A 27941-nucleotide genomic window follows, 5' to 3' on the forward strand; every position below is an offset into this window, starting at 1 on the left:
TGTATATTATGTTTGAGTCCCTGCAGTGGCATGATTTGTGGCTATTAGGGAACCCCCACGTGTTCAGCCTGTCTAACAAACAGGCAATCCCTGTATGTGTTCAGCTTGTCTAACAAACAGGCAATCCGTGCATGTGTTCAGCTTGTCTAAGAAACAGGCAATCCCTGTATGTGTTCAGCTTGTCTAACAAACAGGCAATCCCTGTATATGTTCAGCCTGCCTAACAAACAGGCAATCCCTGCATATGTTCAGCTTGTCTAACAAACAGGCAATCCCTGCATACTCTCAGCTTGTCTAACAAACAGGCAATCCCTGCATATGTTCAGCTTGTCTAACAAACAGGCAATCCCTGTATGTGTTCAGCTTGTCTAATAAACAGGCAATCCCTGTATGTGTTCAGCTTGTCTAACAAACAGGCAATCCGTGCATATGTTCAGCTTGTCTAACAAACAGGCAATCCATGCATATGTTCAGCTTGTCTAAGAAACAGGCAATCCCTGCATATGTTCAGCTTGTCTAACAAACAGGCAATCCCTGCATACGTTCAGCTTGTCTTAACAAACAGGCAATCCCTGTATGTGTTCAGCTTGTCTAACAAACAGACAAGCTGAACACATGCAGGAATTGCCTAACAGCCGCAAATCATGCAGCCACAAGGACAGGAGCATAATATACGAGCTCGCCCAAGATAGTCGGATAACACCCAAGCATGCTTGGATAAGAAGCTATCTGAGCATGTTCACTCATCTCTAGTAAGCAGAGATCAGTGTGGCTTTCCACAGTTCGCAGTGTATAATTTGCTTTTGATAAACTATTACATTAGCGCATATAGGAAGATCATCCTCAAGAAACAGGATTTAATACGGTCTTAAAATTAGGCATCAACAGCAGAAATGAGATATTACAAAGTCCAAACTAACAGTTATCAGTTCAAGAAGACATTAGTGTTTCATTTACCGGACACTATTAAGACTTTGTTGGAAGGAAAAAGTAACTTGTATGCCACATGGTGGCGACATACTCATGTAAATTCTGTAACAGCGGAGTATTAGCAGGATACTTTCATTTCTTTTGAGCCAATAAAGTAGTTTCCGGTTTATAGAATTGTACATAAAATCATATTATGTAGTAAAAATAAATCAATTACAAAATAAACAGCTAAATAACACTACTAATGATAATAAGTAATTTAGATATTAGCTTTGGAAAAAAACGCACTGTGGATCTCTTAGAAAATTACAAAATATTCTTGTAAGGCAAATGACAAATTTAAAATGCCATATACTATTTTTTAGATTATAAAAAAAAAAATGTGTATAACTCTCAAAACAATATATTTCTTAGCTGAAGAAAATGGGAGAAGGAGGGAGGGAATAAATACATTAAAGATCAAGTGTTAATATTAGAATGAAATGTAGAAGAGGCACTGGACGGATGAACCACATTTTGACATCTGATTCAGTTTTCTATTTTTATTTAGCTGTGGCAATTAAACATAAAAAAAATCTATATAAAAAAGAAAAATACAAGGTGTATATGAAATAAAAACTTATTGGAAATCGGAAGCAAATTCACAGCTTACATGCGATATGTATATGCTGTAGATTGGTTTGTTTTTTTATCAAATTTCAGAATTTATGACAAAAGGTACTGACAAACGCCCCACCCTCCAAGAGAAAAGGGTTAAAGGGCTTCAGAAGTGGTGCCGCCTGCAGCCATGGACAAATCAATTTACATCAGTCACTATGGTATGCAGTGTGTTATCCGATTCAGTGAACCATTGCACGTCACCAATTGACCAAAAACCTGCTGTCCGGCTCCTTCTCTCAGGGAGCACACCTTGGCAAGATTTATTGCTGCAAGTGCATTTTCACTATTAAGGTATTAGAGCTGATGCATGAAGGTTTCTTCGCATGTACTGATTATTGCATACAAAAAATTCTAATTGCTACACAATGTCCTCTTCCGGATTCCTAACCCCCATCACATTTGCTTCCCTGCTGAGGCAATGCCTTAGATGCTATCTGCTCCTGTTTATGAGTGCCGGCCAAGTGGGGGATGGGAGGCATTTATTCCATCCTTTTGAGTATGTATTCACTTTGTGTCAATCATTCTTACTAGCAGCACAAATCACACCAGTTCTCAGTTTTGTGGTTTTCATCAAGAATTTGCAGCAAGATGCGTAAACCCTTCGGAAAGAATGATTAATTTAATTCCGCATTGTCCCCCACAAAATTAAACTCTGGTTTAGTGTATGGTATACAAAAGGAGAAAAAAAAAAGGAGAAAAATCAAAATCACTAATTGACAAATGTTGTCAGGTGACGCTGCATTAATGGATGGCTCGTGGAGCACACAGAGAAACTTCAGCTGCTTCTAGGGTCCTCAAGTAGCACAGCTGCTAGTTGGGAAATAGAATTGGTTATGGCGATCATTCTTTTTCCAAGGCATATGCAGATCTGATAAACCAGCAAGGAAATATTTATATGAAAGCCTATGGCCACAAAGCCAAATGAAGGCAAAATGTACAAAATTAACAGAGATGAGACCAACAAAAAGTATGGGAGTCAACAGTCCATAAGAAGCAGGGTGTGCAGTGAGGAAGGGAGCAAGAGGGATGTTCACTGCACACTTACTAATGGATGGCTAGCTTCACAGGTTCATGTTCTTCTACATGCAAAAAAAAAAAAAAAAATCACCTTGGATAATTGGTAACACAGAAAAACATGGTGATGAGATTTAGAAGTGAGAAGGGACCATTTATTGAATATGAATTCGCCATCTCAGACTTATAAACGGACCAGCAACAGCAGAGTGTGTAAGGATCAAGTCGTTCAGACGTCATATTTTCCACATACGTGAACAACAGACTGATTATTCTGATCTGACTCTGATCAGTGTGGTACAAATGTCATCAGATTTTCTCGTTCATAGAGAATTTAATTTCTTCTTTTTAATTTTTTCACCTTTTCCATTATATCAGTACATGAAAATTGGACCACAATGATATTATCCGAGTGCGATCAGATTTTTTCCACAGACTCAGTGACTTTCATTGTCTATTTTGATCCGACCCTCAGCTCAAAGATGAGAATGGGACCATAGGACATCACAGGTACGAGGGCCATCTGTGAAAATCCGTATGTTATTCTGTGCGCTGTGGAGCACAAACCATTATTTAACCTAATCTACTGTTGGTAGAATTAGGTTTTTATAAGAATGCTTCGTTTAGGACTGGTCATTTTAGAAATGGAAAATGTGCGACTTCCATTGCTTTGGGTGACTGAAGTCGTGATGAGGCTATGGTGCCGACCTGCACTTCTAGAACAGACGTTAGAGCGGAAAAGTGTCTTCTGGAAGGAAGACAAAAAAGTCTACAAAATCATGAATGACAGAACTTTAAATCTCACCGGTTCTGGTAGTCAAAGATTCATTTTACCAGAAATAATCATCAACTTTTCTTGTTTTCCTTCTACATGGATTGAAATAATAACGGTTTTAAATTTTAATTCAGAAAGCAATAGTATACAAAACATAATCACAAATATACCTCCCGCTGGCACCATACCAGCTGGGGGTAAAAAACATATGCTACTTTACTGCTCCCTGTTCCCATTTACCTTCATTATGCTCATTTAGGCTTTTTGATGTTCTGTACTATCGGCCAGCTTCTCAGTTACCGTATGAATCTTAGAATTACCTGATTTAGACATATGTAATTGCACTGGCTTATTTGTAGCTGCATACACTATTGGTCAGGTATACCTTACATGTGCGCTGTACTTACCTTTTGTAATGTACTGTGGTGTTACTCGCTGGTTGACTTTTTATGCATGTTTTTAACGGTTTTCTATGTATGTAATAAAGGGAAAATTCAATTTCTATGACTTCTGAATCTATGTGCACTTTGTTTCTCTGCAGATCTAGATTTATATTGTGCTGAACCATCAATACCCTCCGTGTTTATTCTTCGGCACTACATTCACTCATTATTTTCAGATCTTGGAGCTTTTACATTTTTCCCCCTATATGTTCCTTGACCTGTTGCTTACATTTGTTTCTAATGATATCACAAAGTAGCTTAATATCATATCTAAGAAGCTTGCAGCTTTCTCCAACTAGATTGATCCTTTTGAATTTTGAGAATGAATGATCCGTTCTGGAGGACAAAGCAGCAAATCTCTCTGATAAAATAGATCACAAAGCTTCTTATTTTCACTTGTGCTATTGATTTATGAAGAAAATACATTAAACTGAAAAAGGATCGCAGTCCATTTCATACTGCAAGAAATATATACAAGTTACTAATACAGTACCTACATTTCGAGAGACTTTCACCGTATGCACATAACAGATCCAAATATAGACACCGACGTCGCCATCGTAACACAAACAAATTGGATATCCATAGTAAGATGAATTGGCATAATCGAGTTCTAGTATATGCAACAAAAACACAAAGAAAGCCTCCGAAGCAAAGCCTTTAACAGCACCAACTTAATACAGATCTACGCTGCCAGTCCCCCAATTATTCCTACATTATAGGTTCAAGTGAAAAGATCCTTAATCATATACGGCTCAGCCATTTCACCATGAATGCAGTTGTTTAGGTAAAGTTTCCATATTTTACATATAATTGAACTAATACTATATATATCTGTATTCTAGCTGTGAATGGCTGAAATAAGAACACAAAGGCAAGATGCACTGTCAGAATATATCCAGAGCTAAATAATAACATTTGTAAATGGCAATGGTACAGTTCTCACTCACTATGAAATTTAGTGTGTTCGAGCAACTGTGCCCCGTACATGCTCTTCCTCCTGACAGGATATGAGGAAACACCAAGAAATTGGAGTAACCATAAACCACCAAAAATTTAAGATTTTTTTGGCATAATCATTGCAAACACATAAAAAACAATTATATATATATATATATATATATATATATATATATATACACATACATATACACACACATATACATACAATCACACACACACACACACACACATATATATTATACATATACATACACACACGTCATATAACATCAATGTTTATATGGCAGGAGGAAACATTGAAAACATGCAGGGAGTGGCAGTCTTTTGTAAGGTAGGTGAGTAAACACCATGGAGCCAGAGAGGAAAATCCCAGCAAATAGTCATCAAACCAGTCACATGTATCACCATAATGCAAGTAGAAGCCCCCATATAGTAAACTGGAATAAGAAGCAAACTGCAAACTAAAGCCTTCTGACGCTTACCCATATTGGGTCCATAGGCACTTAGATCAGTGATTCAGGCCTTGCCCAATATCCAATAACAAAAAAACCACTTGTATATTGAATTAACTGACTGATCTATATACTAAGGCCTTATTCTGACATCTGATTTTCACATATAGAACACAACCATTACAGTCTATGATGCTACACATTTGCCCGTGTTTTTTTGCAGACCGACTGTCTGAAAGTACAAAAAAAATATAAAAAATAAAAATAAAGCACTGACACTGACTCTGGACAAGTCAATGGGTCCAAGAAAATCCCAAACCGCACCGATGGCATCAGTGTGTCATCCATATGCGGTCCATGATTACCACTGCAATGTATAGGAGAAGCGTTTGCAGTTTTTTTTTGCTTTTTTCAATCAGTGAAAATAACTTATGAAACAGCGATAGTAAAAACGGCCGACAGTGAGAAAATCTGATCCAACAAATTGAGAATGGTTTGTCTTTTTATGAACGCTACAAATTAAGGACACATGAATGGGGCCTAAAGGTTGCTTCATTATTTATTCATATCAGAAACTTTGTGAATTATGTTGACCCAACTATTAGATTGGTTGTATAAAAGTATTTGGGGTCTCGGACAAAGTAGAAAATTCACTGAACTCCGTGAATACGTGTAGTTAACAAATAAAAACAACATGTTTGCGGCTTTCCAGGAGATGAAATCCAACACTTAATTATTTGCTTTATTAGATCAGTTAAGCATTAGGTGGGACCCATACACTAAAGCAGTCAAATCCCAAACATTTGTGAAGAGAACATGCAATAACATGATTGCTCCAAAACTACACATTAAGTGAAAGTAGCAGGAAGCAATGAGGATCTCTAAGAACATTCCTGAGGGGGAGGGAAGAAAACGAAAGAAGAAAAAGGTCCTTCCAGTTCCAGTGTAATTTATCGTTTTCAGTTAAACAACTTACAAACCAGATTATTGATATTCTTTATTATCATACAAGCCTCCATTATATAGTTATAAGTGAAGTCCAGATCAATCAACAAATTGATGGCCATTAATTCTTGGACCTGAAATAAGTAGGACATCATGGCAATTCCTGTCCATGGATAGATGTAGCTATATAAACTATAACCAAGCCCACATACAAATTTTGTATTACACGAATGTGAGTATTATTTGTACATGATAAAGGTTGATGAATGTTGGTTTACGAAAATACCCTTTACCACACTGCATTTGACAGATATTGAAGCAGATGTGCTCAAAAATCCAATTTATACAAACTCTTCTTATGGTTTTCTTACAGATTGTTGTTGTTCAAAGGGGTTTTCTGACAAGGAAAGTTTCCTGGGAAGGGTGGTGGTGGTGGGCGCTTAATAGTGACACATCTTGACTCCTTGAGATTAGGAATTTTTGTAAAATCTGCTCCAAACTTCACAATGTCAAGACAAAAAGCTGCAAAAAAAACATTGTCCAGATCACATCAGATCCAGAAACATTATGGCTTATTTCAGCGTCTCCTCTATTTGTGGTTTGGATTAAAATATCACAAGTCCAATAGATCAAAATTAGGACGAAAGTTCAAGATATGAAATATCAAAATAGAACAGACTGACGCCACAGGAAAAATAGAGTATGTTAAAAAGACAATTGTGTTCACATTGTATAGGATTTTAATTTCCTTCACTAAATATATGCATTTATGACATGGATTTTTCCTCCAGAAAACTCTGTGTGAACATACCCTAACATGTACTGCTAATAAACGGTTTTCCGTTGTAACTGGAGCTGTTACATTGGCAAATACACTTATTCTCTCTATAGCAAAAAAGGGTGCCCTAGGGTAAAATCAGCTTAAGACATAAAAAAAAGAAAAAGACTGATAGAAATTAATAAGGAAGCAGCTGCTCAAAAGCATGGCATAGATTTAATGTTTTGACAAAAATCTCCCCAAATGCACACGAAAACTGAAGATTCAATTGGCACCTGTTGAAAATTTAGGGTTTAGAAGGAGAAGGTGCCTTGACCTTGACTCTCCTGATTAAAAATGTTGGATTTCAATAGATCTGATTTTTTTTTTTTTTTTTAAATCAAATCAGCCTGTAAATGTTTTTTATTTGATTGAGAATGCATTCATAGTAGATATAGAGTATGGGGGTGATGTGAAGAAAAACCATTGGACAGCTTAAAAGCTGGCGATATAGGTAGGATAAATACCGATCAATCTCACAGGATTAGAAGTCTGATATGTATGAGGGTAGACTACCTTTAGTCTGTCCAAATGGCCTGCAAATTGTCTCTTCAGAGAAAAAGAGGACTTAAACTCTATAGCGCCACCCGTTGGAAGTAGCGATCCTACAAGTCACAACCAACCCTTTAACGAGTCGTGCAATATGACTTAGGATAAAAGCCAAATCAGTATCTCAATTCGCAGACTCGGTGTTTCGGGCTGTTGGCCCTCATCAGTGCGAAGCATGACAACTGATTTGGCTAGGAGAGAGGCTCTGGACTGGGGTCTAAGGGGTAACGTTTCTCCTTGTGGAGAGTGACATACCAGCTCTGGCTTGTCGAGGTAAGACTGATTGTGACGTGTAGGATCGCTACTTCCAACAGGTGGCGCTATAGAGTTTAAGTCCTCTTTTTCTCTGAAGAGGCAATTTGCATACATATGGCCTGATCATTTTTCCCACCAATGGAGACTTTCCTTTATAAAAAAATAAATAAATAATAAAAAAGGAACCCTTTGATTCCTCATTCAATATTTTCTCTCCCTCCACCACCCATTTTCTTTAAAAAAAAAAATAAATAAAAATAAAAAAATTCAGCATTTTTTAAACATTCAGAAAAAATAAGGATGTGGGTTAATTTTTACTACCATTTTTACTAGTGTTTTGGTTGATTTTACTTATTTTGTAACTAACGTTTAAAATTTAACGATTCCTATAGAGAAATGTATAATAACAACCAAAATAATACCATATTCCAGGATGCAAGAGGAGTTAAAAAAAAGTCACTTATGTTCTGCTGTTAAAATTTTACTATATAATCTTTTAAGTACCAGGTGGCGTGTTATTTCCCACAAAAAAAAAGTTCCTTTTCCCCCAATGAAAATAGAAATGAATGTGCCCTCTGACATTTCACTGTAGTCACCTGATTCTTATGACCAGTCACAGGTCTCAGCAGTCAAATGACTGACAATTGGGACGCCGTAATTTTTGGCCTTTCTGGAGACCTCTGCAGTAGCATGCACGGTAACCACAAAAAATATGCCATAATCACCTGCATTACCATATTAATTTAAATACTCCCACTAGTGGTGACTGAATGATTAAAATATTTTTAGTCAACCGAACACTTGAAGGCAGTCTGTCAGCAAAGAAGGACTGTTCAAACCAAATATGGGAGTGTGGTGCACCTTCTCGTATTCCCTCTATCTCCACCTCCTCCCTTCTGTGATTGAAAGCTCTGGCTTTGAGCCACAGAAACGCTGAGGTAGATCGGAAAACAAACATGTGGGATGGTGTAGTTAAATAACCATGACGTAGGGAGCACAAGCACCTGTACTCTTGCTTGACCACGCCAAGGGAGCAAAAGAACCAGTACTGGGTTTGAGCAGTCATTTTGTGCAGAGTCCCTTTAAAATGGGTTGTCCAGCAGAGAGAAATCATTTAAGTATTGAATGCAATAGTTCGATAACTTGCACTTTAAATATCCTAAACTCAGTCTCAGTATCTGGCACATCTACTTTTGTCTAGGTTTCTACACAGAAGAGAGTCCCTGCTCACCGCCCTACGTTGGTGACATGCCTGCAGGGGGCTGGCTGACCCCTCATTTCAATAGCTAAGCCTTCCCCATTCTCTGTCTATACATCAACTATGAAATTTATTTAAAAGGCTACATTTATTTAAAAAGGGCCGCAGAGAGGGATGTGAAGGTCTTCTTCAGCATAAAAATCTAGCAGTAAGTATAGGTGTTAGATTCCACGGCTGACAGCATATCAAAGAAGTACATTAGCAAGTGAGAACATTCAAGGACAAGATTTCCACTAGAAAATCTTAGGTCATTAGAACATGGTAAACCCAGACTAGCAAATGGGTCTAATGGCTGAACGACTTCTTCCTTGATGGCATATATGGGGGTAAAAAGGATCAGGTGTGTTCGATTTCAACATATTTTACCTTTTATTTAAGTTGGAAAAAAGCAGCTACACACAGAAAGTATAAAAAAAAACAACAAAAAAAAAACAAAAAAACAGTGTATAGGGAAGTCAGGAGAAATAGTGGTCTAATGATCATGGGCACCTTAAGTTTCAAAAGAATGCAGAATATTCCTGTAGACTGAAATCGTGCATGCTGAGAAAAACTGAAAAATAAAAGTAGAAACTTGCACCACTAAGCAATTAACAATATGAATGGGTTATTAAGGCTGCAGAAATACAATATACTGCATGTATTTTTATTTTTTTAATAAAAACATCCAACAAAAAATACTAGTCTAATGTGTTGCCAATGGTATATCACATGGGGTATGCTTCATTGTCAAACTGCTTTGATGAAGTTGTCGCTAAGGTGTTAAGTGGCTGGGATAAGAGGCAATTTTAATCCTAACCATTTCTTAGCTAGCTACTGTTGATTAGATATTACAGCCAACACTGCTAATTGATGGTCCTCCACTGCTTATTTCCATTCTGTTCACAAGAGACTGTCAACTTCTCAGATTACAGCTGCCTATAGAAGTGTATGGAGTAGTTAAAGAGGCAGATTGTCAGATCAGGCAGCTACTGAATGAGGATCTGCCTGGAGGAAGCAGGATACAGGTCACAGCATGCTCTGGAACAGATACTTGCTTATACTGCATTAAGAATTTCTAGGGTAACATGAATGATAAAGGAATGGTGGAAAGGTTATTTGTCAGGCTTCAAATACAAGGTGGTGGAGCAATACATCATGTGACCAGTTTAAGGCCAATGCTAGACTACCACAAAACAAGACAAAAAGTAGATGGAGCAGTTTGGTCTTACTTTAAGTATGCCTTGACGTCCACAACTCTGAAGGGAATGAGTATATTAAATATATAATTGCATAAAAAGCAGAATAAAGACTTTTTTGAATAAAAACATAATAGCTGCCTCCTGCTGTCTGCGAGGCCGCCTCCTGCTGTTGTGTTCCTGCTGCAATGGTTAGAATAGGAGAAGTTGAGGACACCCTAATGTATAACCAAGTATATATATTATCCAAAATAATTATAAGTATCATAATTAATGCCAACACTTAATTAATCCAAAAGGAATGCAAGTACAAATATATATCGTCAAAGCACCAGTGAAATACGAGTTGCCTTGTTGGTGGGTGAGCATCAATATATTGTGTTCATTATTTGTCCTATTTTATATATACATACATATACATACTGTACACACACACACACACACTTGGTTATATATCAGGGTATCCTAAACTTCTTTGCTTTTTCACTATTCCCAAATATTTGACTTGTCAGGATGATCATTACTATCAATTATCATCTCTCTGGTACTCATTCATCCTCAAGTTTGTATATGTGTTTGTTATGCTGGATTCTTACCCGTTTTTTTATCTATTCCATTAATAAAGATTTCTACTATTTGTATTTAATTTAGTCACAGCAATGTCTTGTTTTTTTTCTCATTCATTTGTTGCATGTGGGACAATTGCCCTGCTTAAGGTACCTTCACACATAACGATTTCGTTAACGATATCGTTGCAACGTCACGCTTTTTTGTGACGTAGCAACGATCCCGCTAACGATCTAGTTATGTGTGACAGCGACCAACGATCAGGCCCCTGCTGGGAGATCGTTGGTCGATGGGAATGATCAGGACCTTTTTTTGGTCGCTGATCACCCACTGTCATCGCTGGATCGGCGTGTGTGACGCCGATCCAGCGATGTGTTCACCGTGTTGACGTCACCGCTGTGCTCTGCTTTACGGCCGGCACTGACAGTCAGTGCGGGAAGCTGACGGCGGGGGATGTGACAGACATCGGAATGTGAGTATGTAGTGTTTTTTTTTTTTTTTACTTTTACAATGGTAACCAGGGTAAATATCGGGTTACTAAGCGCGGCCCTGCACTTAGTAACCCGATGTTTACCCTGGTTACCCGGGTGCTGCAGGGGGACTTCGGCATCGTTGAAGACAGTTTCAACGATGCCGAAGTCGTTCCCCTGATCGTTGGTCGCTGGAGAGAGCTGTCTGTGTGACAGCTCCCCAGCGACCACACAACATCTTACCAACGATCACGGCCAGGTCGTATCGCTGGTCGTGATCGTTGGTAAGTCGTTTAGTGTAACGGTACCTTTAGGGTTACAAACCTTTTTGCTTATATGGGGCACTGAATAGATTAGGCAGGAGCTGTCGAGTAGTGGACAATCCCTTTAAAGGATATATGTCAAAATTATGCTTTAGTGATAGAATCATAAAATTTTAAGGGTCCTTGAAGGTCATCATGTCCAACCCCCTACTCAATGCAGGATTCACTAAACCATCTCAGACAGATGTCTCTCCAGCCTCTGAAGACTTCCACTGAAGACTGAAGGAGAAATGCCAACCTCTTCATTATTATTATTATTTATCTATATAGCTCCTTTAATTCCATGGTGCTGTACATGAGAAAGGGGTTACACACAGAGTTATAGATATCTTCTACAGTAAACGAATTTACAATGACAGAGGGGAGAGGACCCTGTCCTTGCGGACTTGCATTCTATAAATACACTGTAATTAAGCGCTGCCAACTTTTGAACGCGGGTGATTCCCCATGCGTTCATTGAACCGTGCGGAATCACATCTAATACATTGGATGGGTGAAATTTATCTTGCGGACACTGACGTCTACGCAAGATAGACATACTGCGGTCTGGAAAGACGCACCGCATGGCCGTCTTCGCAGGTAAGCCGTGGGTGTCGGAGCACACATAGCAGACATGGGATTTCATGAAATCCCCTCCACGACTAACATCTGGACGCTGCTGGTTGGATGCTGTGGATGTACGCAGCGCCCAACCGCCAGCATTTACTGACCGTGGGAACGTAGCCTAATAGAAACACGTCACCACTTCTGTCTTTATCACCCTCTCCTGGTTTTGACTTACAAATACTGATGTATAAAATTCACCAAATACTCAATGTGTGCACGTGGACTTAATTCTTTGTGCTCTCTCTCTTTACTGCAACTTGAGTAGATTTTAACGGATGTCTTTTAGCCAGGCATAAGCATTCAATTTAATCCAGTATGAATGACAAATTTAAAAAATTAATCAAGATTTTGAATTTCAAATACTTATTTTAAAATCTGCATGGCCTATTCTGTGAGATCTTTAAATAATGTTTATAAAAACTGTAACGAAAAAGGTATAGTAAAGATCAAAAGAGCTTTGTTCTGATTCAATGTTGTTTATGTATTGTTTGAAGGGCCTGTTCAGATGCAAATGAAAAAGATGGAGAAAGCAGACTTAAGGGCTCATTCAGGGGTTCGCACTTTACAGATAGAACTTATACCCATTATCGTTACCAGAGCTGTTCACACATCTGTGTATTTTCGTGGCCTTCAAAAAGTATTTTTAAAAAAAATCAACGTGACAGCACTTTGATGCCATCCATGTGCTGTCTGTTGCATCAAATGAGAGTAGGTTGAGAAAGTTTTATCTTTTTTTTTCCATTACATAAAAACTGATTAAACGCTGACGGAAAAAAAACGTCAGTGACGAAACTCCGATCAAAAATACTGATGAATTGCAGACTTTTTTTTCATTGCACACAAGAAAAATCACTGACATCTGAATGAGCCCTAAAGCTATGTTCACCTCTGTTCTGGGGCTCCACTACAGATTCAAATAAAAAAATAAAAAAAACGTAAAAAGACATACCCACCTGTCTCTCCCACAACACACCACTTACACCCCCCAACAACGAGAAAATTAAAAAAAAAAAAAAAAATTACAGCACCAGTACCTTCTTTACTTCTTTTCCAAACACCACCATTTAGACTGTGGCATCCTGCATTACTTTCTACTAGTCTTATTAAAAGTATACAGGTCCTTCTCAAAAAATTAGCATATAGTGTTAAATTTCATTATTTACCATAATGTAATGATTACAATTAAACTTTCATATATTATAGATTCATTATCCACCAACTGAAATTTGTCAGGTCTTTTATTGTTTTAATACTGATGATTTTGGCATACAACTCCTGATAACCCAAAAAACCTGTCTCAATAAATTAGCATATTTCACCCGTCCAATCAAATAAAAGTGTTTTTTAATAACAAACCAAAAAAACAACAAATAATAATGTTCAGTTATGCACTCAATACTTGGTCGGGAATCCTTTGGCAGAAATGACTGCTTCAATGCGGCGTGGCATGGAGGCAATCCGCCTGTGACACTGCTGAGATGTTATGGAGGCCCAGGATGCTTCAATAGCGGCCTTAAGCTCATCCAGAGTGTTGGGTCTTGCGTCTCTCAACTTTCTCTTCACAATATCCCACAGATTCTCTATGGGGTTCAGGTCAGGAGAGTTGGCAGGCCAATTGAGCACAGTAATACCATGGACAGTAAACCATTTACCAGTGGTTTTGGCACTGTGAGCAGGTGGCAGGTCGTGCTGAAAAATGAAATCTTCATCTCCATAAAGCATTTCAGCCGATGGAAGCATGAAGTGCTCCAAAATCTCCTGATAGCTAGCTGCATTGACCCTGCCCTTGATGAAACACAGTGGACCAACACCAGCAGCTGACATGGCACCCCACACCATCACTGACTGTGGGTACTTGACACTGGACTTCAGGCATTTTGGCATTTCCTTCTCCCCAGTCTTCCTCCAGACTCTGGCACCTTGATTTCCGAATGACATGCAAAATTTGCTTTCATCAGAAAAAAGTACTTGGGACCACTTAGCAACAGTCCAGTGCTGCTTCTCTGTAGCCCAGGTCAGGCGCTTCTGCCGCTGTTTATGGTTCAAAAGTGGCTTTACCTGGGGAATGCGGCACCTGTAGCCCATTTCCTGCACACGCCTGTGCACGGTGGCTCTGGATGTTTCCACACCAGACTCAGTCCACTGCTTCCTCAGCAATCTTCCTCAGGGTCCGGTCACCTCTTCTCGTTGTACAGCGTTTTCTGCCACATTTTTTCCTTCCAACAGACTTACCATTGAGGTGCCTTGATACAGCACTCTGGGAACAGCCTATTTGTTGAGAAATTTCTTTCTGGGTCTTACCCTCTTGCTTGAGGGTGTCAATGATGGCCTTCTTGACATCTGTCAGGTCGCTAGTCTTAGGGTACCGTCACACATTGAAATTTTCATCGCTGCGACGGCACGATTCGTGACGTCGCAGCGTCGTATAATCATCGCTCCAGCGTCGTAGACTGCGGTCACACACGTTGCAATCACGGCGCTGGAGCGATGCCGAAGTCCCCGGGTAACCAGGGTAAACATCGGGTAACTAAGCGCAGGGCCGCGCTTAGTAACCCGATGTTTACCCTGGTTACCAGCGTAAAAGTAAAAAAACAAACCGTACATACTCACCCGTCGGTGTCCTTCAGGTCCCTTGCCGGCTGCTTCCTGCTCTGAGTGCAGCCGTACAGTGAGAGCAGAGCGCAGCACTGCTGTGATCTGCTCTCACTTTCCGGCCGGCACTCAGAGCAGGAAGCAGACGGCAAGGGACCTGAAGGACACCGACGGGTGAGTATGTACGGTTTGTTTTTTTACGTTTACGCTTGTAACCAGGGTAAACATCGGGTTACTAAGCGCGGCCCTGCGCTTAGTTACCCGATGTTTACCCTGGTTACAAGCGAAGACATCGCTGGATCGCTGTCACACACAACGATCCAGCGATGTCAGCGGGTGATCAAGCGACGAAAGAAAGTTCCAAACGATGTGCTACGACGTACGATTCTCAGCAGGATCCCTGATCGCTGCTGCGTGTCAGACACTGCGATATCGTAACGATATCGCTAGAACGTCACGAATCGTAACGTCGTAGCGATGGAAATTTCAATGTGTGACGGTACCCTTACCCATGATGGGGGATTTGAGTAATGAACCAGGCAGGGAGTTTTTAAAAGCCTCAGGTATCTTTTGCATGTGTTTAGAGTTAATTAGTTGATTCAGAAGATTAGGGTAATAGGTCGTTTAGAGAACCTTTTCTTGATATGCTAATTTATTGAGACAGGTTTTTTGGGTTATCAGGAGTTGTATGCCAAAATCATCAGTATTAAAACAATAAAAGACCTGACAAATTTCAGTTGGTGGATAATGAATCTATAATATATGAAAGTTTAATTGTAATCATTACATTATGGTAAATAATGAAATTTAACACTATATGCTAATTTTTTGAGAAGGACCTGTATACTGTAGTCTTGTGCACGATGCTTTACAAAGTTGTATGAAACCACTGAGGCAGCTCAAGCTCTGGGTAATATAAAAAGAGGTGTCTCTTCAAAGACGAATGTAATACTGAACAGAGAAAACGCAGCCTCTGAAGAGAAATAAACCTAGACTAAATGCTACAAGACCAGTAGAAGCGCAGGAGAGCGCAAAACAATAGTCGGACAGCACATGTGCTCCATTCCACACTGCCGTCAGTTTTAAACATGCTTTTGTGAATAAAAATATAATAAAGAAAACTTGGCACTCAACTTGTAGAATATTTTTTTGGATCCAAAAAAAGATTCTACAAGTTGAGTGCCAAGTTTTCTTTATTATAAATGTATGGTGTGGGGCCCTACTTGAGCACCTTCTGGAGGTTGTGCATACGGATTTCTGAATAAAAAGACATTGGATTTTACAGGAGCGGTCAGTGCCACTAATGTTTTTCTCATATACATGTTTGCACCTTACTGTGTGTCACGAAGTTCCTACAGGCTTGATTGCTCTGCCCAAAGTTTCGTTTAAGGCCAAGTTAAAAACACACAGGTTGAGTGGTGCCAGCTTTCCTTTTCTTTTTACCGCCACATCATGTGCTGAGGAGTGTCTATGCGACAATCCCAAAAGAATATAATAGCCTTAGTTACCCAGCTTTTGGTGAGGAACTTAGAAGTTATCATATACGATAAAGGCCTTTCTCTGGGTGCACCAACTTGTTATTCGGCAACAAAAATAACCCTTTTTGCTCTTCGTTAGTGTTCTCCGTTTAAAAAAAACACACCTTATATTTTGAATGCATTTAAAAAATAAAAATCAAAAACACTTCTGCACCTAGCTGCTATGCAACCCTATAACAGTTACAGACAAACCCTCATGTTGTTATCTTATCCTTCAATCATGAGTTTTCTTGAACCTTACGAATATACTAAATGAACAGGTTGCTTCTAACCAAAAAAAAGTCACTTGTGAGATGATTGAAATTAACCTCGTGCTAAACAATAATACATAAAGAAATGTCTGAATAGGTTCAGGAGATTAAAAGTTCAGAGAAAGTTATGGAGTGATACGTTAAACTAGGCCAAAAATTGGAAACAAACAAAAGTAATAAATTCCCAATTTTTCAGCTACTTAAGAGTCCATACTCTAAAATGGCTGCTGATAAAACTGTTTATTGTATTAACATACATCTTGTTTTAGAAGAGTTAGCCACCTTGAAGCGAATAGACAATAAACTTTATTAAGCTCCACCATAAGACTCACAACAAGCACATTTTTTTGGGACTTTGATGTTTGCACCCTAAATATGCAAGCTAATTTTTCCGTTTCACTTCCCTCTCTAGTCTTTAAACTGCCTTAATCTCCTGCCCTCCGATGTTGACTTTATAAGAACAAAGGTCAGAGGTTATAAAGAGACAGGCCTCAAAAGACTGAGACCATCAACTTCTGCCTGAAAGAATTTGTCATCATGAAAAATAGCATATATTCAAAAATCAAAAGTGATAAGTAATGAAATAAAATATATATTCTTTTATTTAATACCTTGCTATTGGGAAAAAAAGTATACAAAAAAATAAGCAAAAGAAAAAAGAGATGAGGAACTAGAGCAATATCAAATGTAGTCAGTAATACAAGAGATCAGACAGTACATTCAACAGTATAAGTCTAATCAAACACAACACACTGGATGGACAATCTTAGTCTATATAAAAAGAGAATTTTAAGACTATTTGCTTCTGAAGGTTAAAGAACCAGGTTGCTTAAAAAATAAGAAAAGAACAAGAAAAAAAGGGGAGCGGGGGTGGATAGAATCAGAAAAGAACAGAAAAGGAGTATGACAGCAGTGAGTAATGAGAAGGTAAAGAGAAGACAGAGTTGGGGAGGGGGCCAAAAGAGAACAGATAGCTAATGGCGATCATGCCTCGCCTCACTGCTGTACTGAATTCTAGGATCCACCCAGGCAAAACTATAATTTGAGGTTTATATGGAAATGCAATTGTACTCTACATATTACACTGAATGGATTTTCTTGCCATTTTATTACTTTGACTAGTAGAATCAGAAAATGGATAATAAGGAAAAATAGTCAACCAATAGGAAACTACCCAACGTTTCAATATATTGATGTTTCCAACATTAGAATAAACCAGCAAACAATATAAACTAAATCTATTAAGAATAGTCAGGCCTTCTACATTAGCACTGTGAATACGCACGCCAAACTACAAAGACGACACACAATTCTATCGCATGTAGAGTTACTAAAGGAGAAAAAGGAAAAAAATGCCTTTTTTTTTTTTCATTGAAAATCTTTCAATTGGTTCAAAGCCGATATAAAAAAGGACTAGATTGTGACATGAATCACTAAGCTGCATCATCAGCCTGGTGTAATAGCAAAATATTACCTTTATGTCCGCATACACAACAGCATTCATTCTACCACGAATGTTGGCATCAAAACGATAGTGAAGGTTTCTTGTCTTTGCCGTGCTGGCTACAATGCTCTGGCAGATCGCCTATTAACTTGTACAGTAGTTGCTTTGACAACCGCTTACAACAGATATGCGGGTCTTCATATAGGGAGTGCCAGATTACACGAATGCTGGAATACGCTTTATTCTTACTGCAGAGGCTAGGTATGGTTTCCTCTTCTACATGTAAATACGCGGCAGAACACTACAATATTGCAGTAAAACTATAAAATATACAAAAAATAATACACAATATACAATAAAATATGTAATGTACACACAATATAAATACACACACACTATAGATTCCTACATATATACACATATATATACACACACATACACATACACACATACAATATATTATACATGTTGCAGCTAAATATTGCAGATGCATATTAATTGTTGGAGGGGAGAATGCATACATCCGCCCTTTTAAGCTGCCCCTCCCCCAAACTTGTATCTCAATTCACTAGAAACTAGATTTCAACACTCATTGTACACATTTAACTCCTGAAAGGCAGTGCACATCTGTCACAGCAGTCATGATTTTAACGCTATTCAATGAAATATGGAGCTCTAGCCATTTTGTGCAATGAATCATTTGCATCTGCAAACAATGCCCGAGCAGCATCTTCAAGAATCGAAGCAGATGCTGTTTTCATCAACTGAACCTGTCAGTGCTTAACAACAAACTGTGTGAAACCGTTCGGAGAAGACTTGTCACCACAGATTCCAAGGGCCAACAAGTGGGCAGCTCGGAATTAATTTATGAGCCCAAGAGAAAGGGGAATGATAAATGCGCTGCTTTACTAGTAAACAGGCTACACGTGCCTTAGAAAGTCATTGAGCACGATTTAAAAATCACAATAATGTTTTGAAAGGGCTCCTTGTTGCAACTAAACTAGATTTTGTAGCATCATAATAGTTGGAAACTTGTCTACTGTTTTAGCGCAGATTCTGCTTGAAGTCAATTACACCTGCAGTATTATCATTACGCTTTGATTATATAGCACAATCATATTCTGCAGAGCTTTAAAGACGTCATCACTGTCCCAAGACATACTGATAGGGAATCTAGATTGTAAGCACCAATGGGGACAGAGATGATGATGATGATGATGTCTGGAAAGCGCGGTGGAATTAATGGCGTTATATAGTGAAATAAATAGTGTTTACACAGGTATCACCGCTTTCTTTTTTATTTTATCCAAGACAGATAGGAGCTAATAAGTTTTGTTTTGGTGATGAGAGTCTGCATGTGGAGCCAAAGACTTGAGGAGATGCTACACAATGGGTGGCATGGCAGAGTTTTAGGAGACCCATGGCCAAGAGCCCTCATCCTGACATCCCTGATTGAGGACTGAAGAGTTACAGAGGACACACTGTGCGCTATGTTGCCACCATTGAGTAGTGGGTTGGGATAGATGGCATACCAGCGGAAGTGAGCAGCTTGCAAAGCTTTATATGTTCCAAGTGTCTTTGTAAGCTGGAGATGGATCAGACTGCTCAGGTTGCAAGAGCCAGAGAGGGGTCTGAAATAAGTAGGGTGGGTGCTAGACATATAGACTGGGAAAGCTACAGTTCAAGGAGGAGTCATATGAACCGTGAGCCCAGGAGAGACTGATAAACCACAATGTGGTGGTTGGTTCCAAGTTTAAATCGAATACATTTTAAAAATTCCTTCATTACTACCTCTCACTCCAGGCATTGCACAAATAAGGATTTCTCTGTTATGAGTCAGTGGTGTAGGCCTTTTTTTTTTTTTTTTTTTTATCAGTCCCCGACACTGACTGACAACAGCTCAGCATTAAGGCCGGCTATCAGTCAGTGATGGGGGAGTGATTACAGCCAGCGCTTAAGGTACCTTCACACTGAACAACTTAACAACGATAACAATAGCGATCCGTGACGTTGCAGCGTCCTGGATAGCGATATCGTTGTGTTTGACACACAGCAGCGATCAGGATCCCGCTGTGATATCGTTGGTCGGAGCTAGAAGGCCAGCACCTTATTTCGTCGCTGGATCACCCGCTGACATCGCTGAGTCGGCGTGTGTGACGCTGATTCAGCGATGTCTTCACTGGTAACCAGGGTAAACATCGGGTTACTAAGCGTAGGGCCGCGCTTAGTAACCCGATATTTACCCTGGTTACCATTGTAATTGTAAAAAAACCCAAAACACTACATACTTACATTCCGGTGTCTGTCGCGTCCCCCGGCGTCCGCTTCCCTGCACTGTGTCAGCGCCGGCCGGCCGGCCGTAAAGCAGAGCACAGCGGTGACGTCAGAGCTCTGCTTTACGGCCGGCGCTTACACAGTGCAGGGAAGCGGACGCCGGGGAACGCGACAGACACCGGAATGTAAGTATGTAGCGTTTGTTTTTTTTACATTTACACTGGTAACCAGGGTAAACATCGGGTTACTAAGCGCGGCCCTGCGCTTAGTAACCCGATGTTTACCCTGGTTACCCAGTGACTTCGGCATCGTTGGTCGCTGGAGAGCTGTCTGTGTGACAGCTCTCCAGCGACCACACAACGACGAAAACAGCGACACTGCAGCGATCGGCATCGTTGTCTATATCGCTGCAGCGTCGCTTAATGTGACAGTACCTTTACTCTACACTGAGCGGTGAGTGAAACCCAAATGCTGCCGGGGGAATGAAGTTAATTTCCTCCTGGCAGCGAGGCTCTAAGTGTGGGTGCTGAGAAGGTTCAGAACAATATTAACCTCTAGATTAACCCCATATCTGCAGGTTAATAGCGTTTTAGCACATGACAGGTTCCCTTTAATAAAAAGGAATAACTGTCAGTTATGCATAAACAATTTTTTATCTGTTATGCTTTTATAAATGAATATTTGGATTTTAAATTGTAAGCCAAATATAGCATGGGTGCAAAACCTGAGGTCCAGGGCCACATGCGGCCCACAATGCCATTCTGTGTGGCCCACAACCATACGGACAGATAAAATGTTTGTCTGTCAAGTTAACTATACGTGGGTAGCCATACACAGAACAGTCGTAACAAGTAGTAATGGTGCCCTGTGCAGACATCTCTCCATGCCTCATGGATACAAGGATTAACATTTCTCTTTGCAGAGAGTGACATGTCAAGCCTGACATGCCAATGTGAGGAGACTGTTAAGCCACAATGCTCCTTTGGGAAATATGAAAATTGTCTCTTCAGAGAGGAAGAGGACTAGAACTCTAGTGCCGCCTATAGGAAGTAGCAATCCTAAAAGTCAATATCGACCTTCCAACGAGCCTTGTCACATGACTTAAGGTACCTTCACACTAAGCAACTTTCCAACGAGAACGACAGCGATCCGTGAAGTTGCAGCGTCCTGGATAGCGATATCGTTGTGTTTGACACGCAGCAGCGATCTGGATCCCGCTGTGATATCGCTGGTCGGAGCTAGAAGTCCAGAACTTTATTTCGTCGCTGATCACCCGCTGGATCGGCGTGTGTGACGCCGATCCAGCGATGTGTTCACTTGTAACCAGGGTAAACATCGGGTTACTAAGTTCAGGGCCGCGCTTAGTAACCCGATATTTACCCTGGTTACCATTGTAAAAGTTAAAAAAAAAACCACTACATACTCACATTCTGATGTCTGTCACGTCCCCCGGCGTCCACAGGGTTAAAACTGCTTTCGGCAGGAGCGCTTGCTAATGCTGCGCTGCTGCCGAGAGCTTCCTGCACTGACTGTGTGAGCGCCGGCCGTAAAGCAGAGCACAGCGGTGCTCTGCTTTACGGCTGGCGCTCACACAGTCAGTGCAGGAAGCTCTCGGCAGCAGCGCAGCTTTAGCAAGCGCTCCTGCCAAAAGCAGTTTTAACCCTGTGCTCTGCTTTACGGCCGGCGCTCACACAGTCAGTGCAGGAAGCTCTCGGCAGCAGCGCAGCATTAGCAAGCGCTCCTGCCGAAAGCAGTTTTAACCCTGTGGACTCCGGCGGGGGACGTGACAGACATCAGAATGTGAGTATGTAGTTTTTTTTTTGTTTTGTTTTTTACTTTTACAATGGTAACCAGGGTAAATATCGGGTTACTAAGCGCGGCCCTGCACTTAGTAACCTGATGTTTACCCTGGTTACCCGGGGACTTCGGCATCGTTGATGACAGTTTCAACGGTGCCGAAGTCGTTCCCCTGATCGTTGGTCGCTGGAGAGAGCTGTCTGTGTGACAGCTCCCCAGCGACCACACAACGACTTACCAACGATCACGGCCAGGTCGTATCGCTGGTCGTGATCGTTAGTAAGTCGTTTAGTGTAACGGTACCTTTAGGATAAAAGCTAAAACCAGAATCTCAGTTTACTTTGGGAAAATGGAGCCTTTAATCCATTTGGCATAGATAGTATGAGAATTAGACAGGCCTTCAGTGTCTGTGGCTGGCACCACTGTAGTCTATGGGATTTTGGAAACAGACAATAAGGAGAAAAAGCAAAAACAAAAAAAAATAACTATAGTAGAGAGCTGTTTGTATAGAGCAGTCTTTAGGGCTTTTTCTCAGTTTTTCACAAGGGGTTAGAAGTGGAAAATCCACATAGGAATCTTATTCAAAGTATTTCAAGCATTATTTTATTAGTTTTACTGCAAAATGTTCAAAAGAACGTGAAAAAAAACCCAAACAGTTTTAGGTGCATGAAAACCAGACCGAAACTTATTAAAAAAAAAAAAAAAAAGTACCATATTTGAAAATTTTTAATGTGGATTTAGGAGTTGAACCTATTTTAAATCCTCATAAGAGGCTCATAGAGAGCGGATTTTTGGAGGCAAGCGTCCTGTAAGGAGAACATGAACCTATCAGATATTTCTGGTATACGCTTTTGATATACCATAATTTTAGTGTGGCCCTTGGTTCAGTATGGGCAAAAAAAGGTTCTACACCCCTGATAGAGATTTTTGTATTTTTTTTTTCTCTAACAATCTAGAAGCAAGGGGGAATCATACATAAAAAAATGCTGGATTATTGGTAATATGAGGACAGAAGGTTGGCAGTTTCTGGTCGATGTACATCTAATATGCATGGCCAGCTTTATGAAGGTAACTAAAAAGTAGACAATTTTAATGCTTGCTTGATCAATTACGGTACTTTAAATGCTGGACAGAAGTGACTTAACACCAAGATTGTTACCACCGAGATCTAAGGTAAATGCAAACCAGTGTAGTAATGGAGACCAACACCATTGTGCAAAATTGCTGGTAATTAGGAGCACGTAGGACATGTTTTTAACATAATTTCTACAAAAACCACATGGTAAGGATGTTTTTTTTTCTGTGGCTGTATCGTGAACAAACGTAAACCATGTCAAATACCTGCTTTTACATGCCACACAGGTAAAGTGTTCCTCTGTACCACTGTACGTGACCTACACTGCCAAACTGAAGGGCTACAACATCGGGACGGCCTACATATTACACTAGAGAGACCGCTGTACCAGTAGAACCAAGACCAGAATCTGGTCAAGCATCAGTCAAGTCAGGAATATAGTGAAGAGTCTGTGAAGAATGAAAAGTGGGATCTGAGTCAGTTTCACTTTACACCATGTTTGATAAATCTCCCCCTTCATAACCCTATTACACATACTGTCCACTTACTTTTGGACCACCCTGTATATTTATTATAATATTTTTTTGCCTATTATATGTTATACAAATAGCTTTGAGGAGGCTCTATCTCTATAAAGACACCAATCACTGACATTAGTAATGGAACAGACAGCATTGTGCTGAAGGAGAAAAATAGAATGCAGTGGTAACCAAATAGATCAGCCACAGATATCCCACTTATAATGTGCTCATGGATTACATTCAGAGCTGAGTATTCATATCTTTGCCCATCAACTAATTGTACCAGGGAGAAAGCACAAATTTTTGGCCATTTCAATCTGCTAACTCTAAGGCTATGATCACATCACATTATTTCCATATAGCAGTTGCTCCATTGGGGTTTTTGTATGTTACCCTGTAAATTAGGATTTAGGTGCATAGTCTAAGAGCTTGCCCCATTGGCTGATATTTTCCAACAGTGAGCTTTTGGCGAGTATTTGAGGTTGCAGATTTTCTGCACCATTTCTGCTCCCATTCAGTAATATAGGTTACTGGCATTTTTCCAAAAATAGGCAATGTGAAAAAAAAAAAAATCAAATCACCAAAAACTCATTGTGGGAATGTAACCTAAGATCAAGTACAAGGGTTTTGCGACAAGCCTGGAGCAGGCTTAGGTGGTAGAGCTGCGTGATCAAGCTGATGAAGTAGTGAGAGCTGTAACTATTAAGGCCACCATGTACATTAGATGGCTGTCGGCTAAACAATCGTTCAGTTGACAGCCATCTCTCCATACATAAGAAGGCTCCACTGGTGGCAACATATCTAAAGGGAGAACAAAAAGATCTGCTTCTGAAATTCATCAGACTGTATCCTTCTCTTCCCCAATGTCATCTGTTGGCAGGTTGTCTACTGTGGATGGCCTTTATTGTAATCCTTAACACCCTTTAGAGACCCCACAGGAGGTGGCATTAAATGTAATTTACTAGGTCTCAGTGACACATTATATGAACTCTTCTAGCCACAATGAAGTAACTTTACTGGGAACCAAAGCAGCGTTAAAGAACCAAAATATTGTTTTACTGCCAATTATATTACCAAGTTTTTTCACTTTCCAATTTAATTTTTTTGGAGGATTTTGGCAAAAGAACAGCCTGATCAAATTCCTTGTTTCATTTAGGTCATTATCATTATGTAGACAGGAATAACACTAACAACAAAAGGCATTCAAGGCTAGTGCTTATTTCTGAAACCTTCACATTCAAACTCAGGAGTGGACCAACTTCTGTATTTATCACCCACATCTGGGTTTGCCTTACACATACTGATGTGAAATACTGACCAAATACTTAGCATGTGAACATAGCCTCAATATTTGGCCACACCAATGGTACACAGAGTGCCTGCACTTGGTTTGAACAGTCATTCTGGGCTGACAACTTCCCTTTATGTTTCATCCACCAACCAGTGGCACTAAATGGCCACCAGTCAGCTGCTTGTACACTGATCGGCGGTCATTCAACAGCCTGTTTAAGTAGGCAGACCGCGCTTCAGATGCATACTGAACGATTTGTACAAGAGAAAAAATAAATAAATAGAAATGAAACTTGGGTAAAGTTGGCATACATGAAGAACATTAACGCATGTTCACATTGGGTATAAAGCATACAAAGCCTACAAGAAGCAAAATGGACAAAAACCCTGCTGTAGCTAAAATAAATAAAAAGCAAAAGTGCATTTAAATACCAAATATTAAAATCAATATTAAATATAAATATTTCAATGCACTTTTCGCTTTTTTAGTTACAGCTAAATTTATGTTCATTTTGCTTCTTGTAGGTTTTGTTGGATTTGTACTAAATAGTTCAGTGTGCATAGGTTGCCAGTAGGCATGGTTTCATTGCAGAGCTGGAATCTTGGGTTTAAATCCCAATAAGGACAACATCGGCAAGGAGTTTGTATGTTATGTTTTCTTGTTTCCACGGTTTTCTATCCTACACTTCAAAAGACATACTGATAGGAAATGTGGATTAGGAGCTCCGATGGGGACAGTGATGATGAGCATATAAAGTGCTGCAGAATATGAGGACACCATTAAGCAAGCATAATAACCGTTCTCAGCAGGAACGGTTTACACAAAAGATAATGTGCTGCATAGAACTATGTTCTTTTGGGCAAACCAAAACATCAATGTCCCCTCATCCCTCCAAGGAACAAGCATTTTGCATGTTCGTCATGCGTTTGGCAGCCTCTTTACACTACACGATTATCTTGAGAAGAACGCTCCTAAGAATGCCTGTCTGTGATAATCGCGCAGTGCAAATGCTCCATTATAGGGTGAGCCCAATCTCGGTAATGGCATTGCTTTGTGCAGCACAATCGGCCTATAAATCTGCTATTAATGTGAGAAATGTCGATATACTATACACCCTGGCTGCATGGGGCATCAGCAGCTAGAGCATACAGTATATGTGCAGATTTGGGGTTAGAAGGGTTTAAACAAAACAGGTTGTCATTTTCCAATTCATAACAATAGACTTATTAGAAGTGTTAGAGAATGGCAATGAGGACTGTAATGGGAGTTGAAGTAAAGCATAAAAAAACATCAAGCACAATACAGAGCTGAGAGCACTGCAAATGAAAGTCGTAGAAATAGCAGTGACAGAACAGAGATGCATTATTTATCAGAGAACAGTCAGTGTCAATGTCTTATGAAGGTTGATGGCGGTGATGCTCAATCTTTTAGAGGCTACTAAAAAAAAACTATTTTATTGGAGGGCCTTGTGAACCCCCTTACCTTTAACAGCACAAGCACTGACGACTGAAATCTCTACCTGACTCCGCGGATTACAGAGAACCTGCGTTTTTTGGTTACCAAGCAACCCCTACATTACACAATCTTTTAGAGATTTTCAGTAGATAATATGTCACTCATGAAAAAAATAAAAATGTCTGAAGGGGCCATTATTTCTAAATCTGTGCTTTCCATGGATTTATATTTTCAAGCCACTGAATTAAGATATCTGAATTTTACAGGTTGTAAAATCCAGAAATGTTGAATTGCAACATTACAGGCAGAATTGTAGAACGAATACTCGGGTGTTGATGTAATAGTATAAAAAATACGTTGACGATCCCACAATGAATTGCAAGATTTTAAAGCAAAGATTTAGAACTTCGTATTTTATTTTTAGTCTTAAACATCAGATTTTAGAACCTGCCTAAACTGTAATTTAATTATCAAGTTGTGCGATTTGTATGTAAAATATTATTTAAATATTATTAAAGTCAGTATATAGTATGTCATATATCCTGATTATAACACAGTTACTTACTGGTTCAATAAGAACACATTTTATTGAGTGCTGCATGACCCAAATGTTATATGCAGACGCTGTGGGGTCCTTTATATTCATGAGCTACTGGTCTCCCCACCCACCCACTATTAATGCAAAGTGTAAAGAAAAAATGGTTACTCAGCCACAAAGACCGAGCAAGCGAGCGATTTCATAAATACAAGGTGTCAGCACTCAGTTCATGAAATACCCAATTAAGGGTAATTTTTAAAAAATCAAAGCCATTGTATAAAAGGACAACGTAATTCTGGTGTTAGTAAGATATCAGATCGACAGGCTAAACAAAATGAAAAGTAGGACAGCAGTGTCTCATTCAGGCTTCTGACTAATGCACAGTGAGCGAAGTCCATTCTTCCATCCACATCAATAAACAGGCTTTACCAACATCAAAATGGTTCAATTTCAAGACTAACATCAAACATCACATTGTTTGAGGCTTTGGTCAGAATAAATGATGGTGACATGAGATCATGGGCATCTAAGTCTTCGCATCCATACCAATTGGATGTTTCAAGGGGCTGGGGCATTCTGGCTTCTTCAGTGTTGACGGTTAAGTATTGGTAAAACTGCAGCAATCTGATGCGTTTAATAGGAGGTCATTAGAAATTATATCCACCTACCTATCGCCTTTTGGTTTTCGTTTCTGAATAATCTTTCCCTTGGGTCTTCTTTCACTTCCTATGCAGGGATTCCCTCCTAGGCCGGTTACCCGTAATGACTCAAGGCCTTTGGAAGATTTCTTAAATGTGAATTCAACTGGCTCTCCTTCTTTAAGGCTTCTAAAACCTTCCATAAAAAGTTTACTCTGCAAAAATACACAAAAAGAGAAAATATACACATGAACTTCCCAATAACCATTGATTGTATTTTCTGTTGAACGGTTTATGTCCAGTTTATGTCCAGTTCTCCTTAAAA

The 27941-nt window shown here is 39.6% G+C and overlaps 1 protein-coding gene across 2 annotated transcripts in view; it reads right to left on the reverse strand.

Annotated features, from left to right (window-relative positions):
* Nucleotides 1-27941, reverse strand: part of LIN28B (lin-28 RNA binding posttranscriptional regulator B) — a 133024-nt gene that overhangs the window by 10954 nt on the left and 94129 nt on the right. For both annotated transcript variants that reach the window (XM_077289649.1, XM_077289650.1), the window contains exon 4: nt 27647-27831. In XM_077289649.1, coding sequence (XP_077145764.1) covers nt 27647-27831 — 185 coding nt within the window. The remainder of the gene's footprint in view (nt 1-27646; nt 27832-27941) is intronic.

Source organism: Ranitomeya variabilis, chromosome 2, assembly GCF_051348905.1.
Source record: "Ranitomeya variabilis isolate aRanVar5 chromosome 2, aRanVar5.hap1, whole genome shotgun sequence".
Classification (NCBI taxonomy): Eukaryota; Metazoa; Chordata; class Amphibia; order Anura; family Dendrobatidae; genus Ranitomeya; species Ranitomeya variabilis.